The sequence below is a fragment of the Triticum dicoccoides genome, chromosome 2A (assembly GCF_002162155.2).
Source record: "Triticum dicoccoides isolate Atlit2015 ecotype Zavitan chromosome 2A, WEW_v2.0, whole genome shotgun sequence".
NCBI lineage: Eukaryota > Viridiplantae > Streptophyta > Magnoliopsida > Poales > Poaceae > Triticum > Triticum dicoccoides.
In genome coordinates this window covers 738429774-738437158 of record NC_041382.1, presented here as the reverse complement: position 1 = coordinate 738437158, position 7385 = coordinate 738429774, and the positions used below count along the sequence as shown (strand labels likewise).

The 7385-nt window shown below is 52.1% G+C and overlaps 2 protein-coding genes across 2 annotated transcripts in view; both read left to right on the top strand.

Annotated features, from left to right (window-relative positions):
* Window positions 1–1332: 1332 nt before the first annotated feature.
* LOC119356801 (endonuclease 2-like) lies at window positions 1333–6093 on the top strand. The gene is made up of 8 exons (XM_037623791.1): window positions 1333–1552; window positions 1683–1854; window positions 4520–4612; window positions 4982–5121; window positions 5234–5326; window positions 5426–5496; window positions 5598–5668; window positions 5794–6093. The coding sequence occupies exons 1-8, from the start codon at window positions 1442–1444 to the stop codon at window positions 5913–5915; spliced, it is 873 nt and encodes a 290-aa protein (XP_037479688.1). The 5' UTR covers window positions 1333–1441; the 3' UTR covers window positions 5916–6093.
* An 827-nt stretch (window positions 6094–6920) lies between these two features.
* LOC119356803 (endonuclease 4-like) overlaps window positions 6921–7385 on the top strand; it is a 3634-nt gene continuing 3169 nt past the window's right edge. Inside the window, exons 1-2 of the mRNA XM_037623792.1 lie at window positions 6921–7086; window positions 7192–7363. Coding sequence (XP_037479689.1) covers window positions 6976–7086; window positions 7192–7363 — 283 coding nt within the window. The 5' untranslated portion in view covers window positions 6921–6975. The remainder of the gene's footprint in view (window positions 7087–7191; window positions 7364–7385) is intronic.

Genomic DNA, 7385 nt, shown 5'->3' with positions numbered 1-7385 from the left:
CAGTCGGCTGCTACTGCGCTTGTTCGCTCACTTGGTGCTGATTTTGCGGTCAAGGACCTTGGGAAGCTTCATTACTTTCTTGGTGTGGAGGTTACTTCTCGTGCTGCTGGCCTTGTTATGACGCAGAAGAAGTACTCTCTGGATTTGTTGCAGCGAGCTGGGATGCTTAAGTGCAAACCGACGACTACACCCATGTCTACCACTGATAAGCTCAATGCTGTTGATGGTGTGCTTCTTTCTTCTTCTGATGCGACAGAGTACAGGAGTATTGTTGGTGGGCTCCAGTACTTGACGATCACGCGACCAGACATTTCCTATGCTGTTAACCGAGTCTGCCAGTATCTGCAGTCACCCCGTGACACTCATTGGTCTGCTGTTAAGCGGATTTTGCGCTATATTTGTTTCACGGTGGCTCATGGTTTGCATATTCGGTCGTCTGACTCTGGTTGTCTTTCAGCATATTCTGATGCAGACTGGGCTGGCAATCCGGATGACAGGCGATCCACGGGGGGTTATGCTGTCTTCTTTGGCTCTAACCTGATTGCCTGGAGTGCTCGGAAACAGGCTACTGTCTCGCGTAGCAGTACTGAGGCTGAGTATAAGGCTGTGGCCAATGCCACATCAGAGATCATCTGGGTACAGTCCTTGCTTCAGGAGTTAAGTATACCCCAATCACAGCCTCCTGTTCTTTGGTGTGATAACATCGGTGCTACATACCTTTCTGCAAATCCGGTATTCCATGCCCGAACGAAACACATTGAAGTTGACTATCACTTTGTGCGTGAACGTGTCTCTCAGAAGCAACTACAGATCAAGTTTATTTCTTCCAAGGATCAACTTGCTGACATCTTCACCAAGCCATCGCCTTTGCCACAGTTTGAGACTTGCAGACGCAATCTTACCCTTCTAGATTCATTAGAAAGTGGCTAAGATTGAGGGAGGATGTTAGACTATATTTACATGTGTATATTGTAACGTTGTATACCACCTCATTATATATATATATGTATGTGATAGGCCACTCCTAGAGGGTTGTGCCGGTTCCTCCCAAAGTCTATTGTCTTACACTGCGGCGGAGCTAGCGGATGGCGACCAGAGTTTGTTGCGTGCTGCACATGTGAACCACGGCGACATAGTTTGCACATCATGGCTGCAAAGCTGGGTGAGGCGCAAGCAACCCCGTCCGTCAGTCTCACATGGAATGGAAGTACCGCTCCCTTGAAGGCTTCAAACTCCTCCGGACATAAAAGCATCGCGGATCAGAACAAGGAATCTTCCAAGTCCAAAACCCGGCCATCTGTTGGCCGGTGGCCGTCTATATAAATAGGGGAGCAGTACACAACGTGCATGAGACAAGGAAGGAAAGCAACACAATTACACAACACTACAGAAAGACACGAAGAAGCAGAGAGAGAGCAAAGTAAGCTCGAGCTAAGCTAGGATGGGGTTGCTGCTGCTGCTTCAGGTGCTCCTGGCCGCGGCGGCGGCGAGGGCCCCGGCGGCGCAGGCGTGGGGCAAGGAGGGGCACTACATGACCTGCAAGATCACCGACGTACGTGAACCACCCACCGATCGTCGTCCCACGTGATCGATCGATCAATTCTGCTGTACATATCTCCGCCGTAGAGCTAGCTAGGTAAGCTGAAATGAACTGGAGTTTTTCTTCTTCTTCTTACGTGCAGGGTTTCCTGACGAGCGAGGCGTCGGCGGCGGTGAAGGAGCTCCTGCCGTCGTGGGCCAACGGCGAGCTCGCGGAGGTGTGCGCGTGGGCGGACAAGCAGCGCTTCCGGTACCGGTGGTCCAGCCCCCTCCACTTCGCCGACACCCCCGGCGACTGCAACTTCAGCTACGCCAGTACTTACGCTCTACCATCATGCTTGTTCTGAATCAACCTGCCAACCATTTACAATTTCAGCGCCAACCATCATGCTGTTTCTAGGTTTCACCCATGCACACAGCGAAAAAAACACTTATTTTTGTAACTTAGAGAAGAAAGAAAACTTGTTTAGATAGATAGATAGTTTGCTAGGGCTACTGCGCTAGTAACAGCAGCATGTCGCGATCGGAGGTTAAGCCGCGCTTTGACTTTGAGCCCGTGCGTGCTTAATTAGAGGTTCGCCACCACACGTTATTTGCCGTGCTCACATTACTTGCGTCCACCTATTAGACACCTGCTACTGAAGCAACCGGTCCATCTGTTTGGTCAGTGGCAGTTCAGATAACTGCATCAGCATCGTTCAGATAAAAAGGCCGGCATATATGCCAACAACTTCCCTCTTTGATTTTTTTAAAAAAATTTGACAAAGAGTTTTCCTCCTTGATGGATCGTCTCCGAGTCTCCAAATTATCTGGGGCGAGTCATTATCAGCTTCATTGGACGGTGACATGCCTGGCCCGCCAATCAAGCAAGACCTTGTACGATGCAAGATATTTAGGGAAGGTGTTTGGTAAAATAAATTGAGTTTTTCTCAAGCATCACTGCTTATCTCCACAGTAGAGCTACACGTGTGCGGGAGGGAAAGATAGCTACACAAGATCCCCTTTCCTCTGCTCGCCCGAGCCGCTCTCGTGGGCGGCAGGGCAAAAACCTAGCCGCCGCCCGCCAGCTCCCCCTCCCCGCCTCTCCCCCTCCCCGCCGCCGCCGGAGGGCGCCACCGGGCGAAGCCCGGCTGGCGTCGGTGGCGGCGGGGGTTCCTCTCCCACCTCCCCTGGGGCCCTGTGGCGCGAGACACATGGGTCAGGCGAGGTGCGCGGCGCTGGCGCAGGGCGGCGCGGCGGTGCCCCGGGCTGCTGCGCGACGGGTGCAGCGGGTCGACGGCGCGGCGGCGGCTGCGTGGACCTGGTGGCAGGGCGTGCTGGCTTGGGGGCGGCGGGGCAGCAGTGGCTGCTTCGTCAAATCCTGTGGCCGGCGACGAGGGCTGCGGCGGCGCGGGCTGGGGGCGGCTGCCGGCTTGGCTGGGCCGGCCCCTGGCGTGGTGGAGCTGCTCATCCATGGGGTGGCTGCGTCGGGCGGATCGCGCGGGATGGCCCCGGTTGGATCCCGCGGGATCTAGTGCTGGGGTTCCTTCCAGCGGCGAGGGCCGGGGTCAGCAGGAGCCGCGGGCGGCCGGCATTGCCGTGCTTAGGAGTGGCAGTGCTGGTGGCATGGTTGTGGCGGTGGCGGGGCGTGTGCGTCCTGGGGTCCGGCCGGGTCTCCTTCCCGGCTTGGGCGTGCGGCGCGGGCAGGCTATTTGTGGCTCTTCCTTGGATGCGGCGGCGGCGGTTCTCTCCCCTTCTTCGACGGACGCGCGCCGTCAGTGGCCTCTCGCTAGTTGGTGCCAATCGCCGTGGTGGGGCGAAGCAGAGTGCTTCGGGTGGGAAGGCCGGTAGGATGGGGGCTTCGACGAGGTCGAGCCGCCCGTCGCCGGTCGGGGCCGTGGGCCGCTCCTTCCTTCCCACTTCCCCAACCTGGTGCTTGTTGGTTGCTGACTCGGTGTTCTGAGGCGGGACGGTCGTTGCAGTTTTGGCGATGGTTGGGGTTTGCACTGGCCAAAGCTTGCTCCTTTGATGATTCCAGGACGGTCTGGATGCAGGGCGGCGGTGGGAGGCGTGTTGATCTTGGGCGGATTGCGCGGCTCGGGTGCGGGCGGGCAGACATGGCTGCTCGGGCGGCATGGATGCGGGTGGTTGGCGGAGTGAGGTTGCGTTGGAGGGATTGGTACACCGGGGTACATCACTTGTCCAGTCTCTGTACTGGCCGACGGTGGCAGCGTCCGTGGACGTCGTACCCTCCCTGCAGGCTCCGTCGCGGTGCTCCCTCTCCCTTCAGGTTACTCCGGGTGAAAACTTGATCCGCCGGATCGGACGGTGGCGGCTTTGGTCGTTCCCTTGTTGGAGGCATCGTTTTGGAGTCCTCACTCCGCCGTTGGCCGTCTCATTTCTCCTCGGTGGATTGCTCATGGTGATCTCCGTCGGCTCTAAGCGACGCTTCTTTGTTCATTTTTTTGGTGCTTTGTAGTCGTTGGAGTGGTGGGTTGGTGCCCGGCACCCTTGTATCTAGCCTTGGGTGTGTGGTGTGTGTAGTGGGATGTGTGTTTGTATCGGCTCGCGGTTGTAATCGGTGGTACTTTATAATATAAAGCGGGGAAAAACCCTTTTTCGTATCTCCACAGTAGAGGCGTCTAATAAAACGTCTACCATCTATAAATAACCATCGATGCTTAAGAAAAAATAACTTATTTCTCTAAATACCTTCCCTAAACGCCTCATATTGTACCAGGCCTAAGTATATAGGTTTGCTTGGGCAAGGGAGTTAGTAGGCCCTCGTCAGCTGCCGACTGAGAGAGTAAGAAGGCATGCACGACAAGCTAAGTTTCACAGGTTAGAGTTTCACAAGCAAGAACAACAACTGATAAAGCCCAACACGTCAATACATATTCCTTTTTACCCGCAAGAAAAAAACACCAGAATTATACAGCCTCTTAGTTACATAGTACGTCATGCGTGCTTCGATGCCCCTACTGATTTTGATTTTGGGCAGGGGACTGCCACGACACCAAGGGGAACAAGGACGTGTGCGTGGTTGGAGCCATCAACAATTACACCGCCGCGCTGGAGGACCCGTCCAGCCCATGTAAGTACTCCCTCTGTTCACAAATATACGATGTTCTAGTACAGTAACTTTTTTCCCATACTGATGTACTCCCTCTGTAAAAAAATATAAAAGCGTTTAGATCACTACTCTTATATTTATTTATGGAGGGAGTATATAGTTGCTTTTTAATGTGTTTGTTCATTCATTTCAGTCTATATGCAGTTCATAATGGAATATTAAAAACATCTCATATTTGTAAACAGAGGGAGTAGTACATACGTGCATGTACGTAGTATCATTTTCTTCACGCATGGTATTGTGTACTGAACATAGAACGTGCACATGCACTGAATGGTATGTATGTATGTATGTATGTATGTATGTATAAATTGTATGTGTATCATCCAGATGATCGGACGGAGAGCCTGATGTTCCTGGCGCACTTCGTGGGTGACGTCCACCAGCCGCTGCACTGCGGCCACGTCGACGACCTCGGCGGCAACACCATCAAACTCCGCTGGTACAGGAGGAAGAGCAACCTGCACCACGTACGTCCTACAGTTCCCGATCGATCACCATTTAGACTTATTAGACCCACTGATCGATCTATATTAACTGTTCACTGTCTAATCAAACGTTGGTGTGTCTTTCCAAACCTAGGTGTGGGACTCTGACGTGATCACACAGGCCATGAAGGACTTTTACAACAGGGACCAAGACACCATGATCGAGGCCATCCAGCGCAACATCACCGTAAGCTACCTAGCAATTCCTGCACTGTCTTGACTTGCAGTCCATTACCTCGGCTTAATTTCACCCTGAGTAAACTCTGATTATATTGATCTCTTGCAGGAGGAGTGGTCCAGCGAGGAGAAGCAGTGGGAGGCCTGCGGCAGCCAAACCAAGATCACCTGCGCCGAAAAGTGAGCTTCAAGATCACGATGATGATGAGCCAATCCAACCGCAAAACTGAAAATGTGTATATTCAGAGCTGGATCTGACGGCAGAGAATGGTCGAATGCAGGTACGCCAAGGAGAGCGCATTGCTGGCCTGCGACGCGTACGAGGGCGTCGAGGAAGGCGACACCTTAAGAGGTAGGCGTTGTATGAGATTAATAACTCTAAATCATATGTTTCTTGTCTTGTGTAAGCTTAATTAGTAGTTGGTTAGGGTTCCATTGCAACAAGTGTGACGAGATCTTTTCGACACTAAACTGCAGACGAATATTACTTCCGGGCGCTGCCGGTTGTTGAGAAGAGGATCGCTCAGGGGGGCGTGAGGCTGGCGGTGATCCTTAACCAGATCTTCAGTGGGAAGAATAGCAGGCTGCAGAGCATGTGATTGATACACTGTAGTAGTAGAAGAAGAAATAAAAGAACCGGCTACACAAAAATCACGAATTCGCGATTAATTTTTTTATATCAGTCCACCAAAGCGGCTTAGACTCGCTGTGGTGGCAAATCATTGTATTTGTATGTATGTATGTATGTATGTATGTATGTATGTGGTGTTGTATTTATTGACACCATTGTATCATCTTCATTTCCTCAGTGGGATAATACTAGTGATCTAACCTTCTTGTGATTGTAACTATTTTGTTTCATCAAAGTGATGTGTGCATTAGAACCAGTTGGATAGATTGATTTGCTTTTCAAGCAAATTCGGAAGAAAAAAACGTGGCATTAACCCAGCCTTGCATCCAGAGTTGGAGAGACGCGCGAGTTTGCGCCATCTCTGTGGTTTCCCATGCATCGTCCGAGCCTGCCTGAGGGGAAATGGCTGAATCGGCCGTTCCTAACGGGCATGGCTGAGAGGTGCTTTAAAGTTCCTGCTATGCAAGCAAACACATCCATTATCTATGTTCGTAATGTTGAAATATATTGCCCACCTTTCTTCATCAGTTTGGATTTTTGAATGAGTTGATTGGTGCATGAATTCAATATGGTATCCGAGCCAAGAGGTCTTGAGTTCAAGACCCTGCCAACGCATCTGCGGCCTACATCCAGCCCACGTCTAAGGACTAAAATAGCCTAGACATAAGGGGGAGTGTTGAAATATATTGCCCTCCATCAGTTTGGATTTTTTGATGAGTTGGCTGGTGCATGAATTCAATACGTAAGATCTTCACACCGGACGCGTCATACAAACTATATATATCCCCATAAGAAGCTTTAGTTCCACTTTAATATCAATAAATAAATAGCTTAACACCATATATAGAGTATTTTCCTGCTAATGTCAATAAATAAATGCTACCGGTTCAGACAAAAAGCAGAACGCGGCCATGGGTTGGCCGGTGGCTGTTTGTATAAATATAGGGGAGCAGTACACAAGGTAGACATGAGACAAGACGGAAAGCAGCACAACAACAAGACACGGAGAAGGAGAGAGCTAAGCTAGGATGGGCTTGCTGCTGCTGCTTCACGTCGTCCTGGTCGCGGCGGCGGCAGGAGTCCCAGCGGCGCAGGCGTGGGGCAAGGAGGGGCACTACATGACCTGCAAGATCGCCGACGTACGTAAACCACCGATCCGTCGTCTGCCCAGCACTAGTGATCGATTCCATCTGTTTTCACCGGCGCCGGCCGTAGATCAACTCAGCTGATGTTTATCAATGCAGGGTTTCCTGACCAAGGAGGCGTTGGCGGGGGTGAAGGCTCTCCTCCCGTCGTCGGCCAACGGCGAGCTCGCGGAGGTGTGCTCGTGGGCGGACACGCAGCGCTTCCGCTACCGGTGGTCGAGCCCCCTGCATTTTGCCGACACCCCAGAAGACTGCAAGTTCAGCTACGCCAGTATGTACGCCGGATCTCTCTC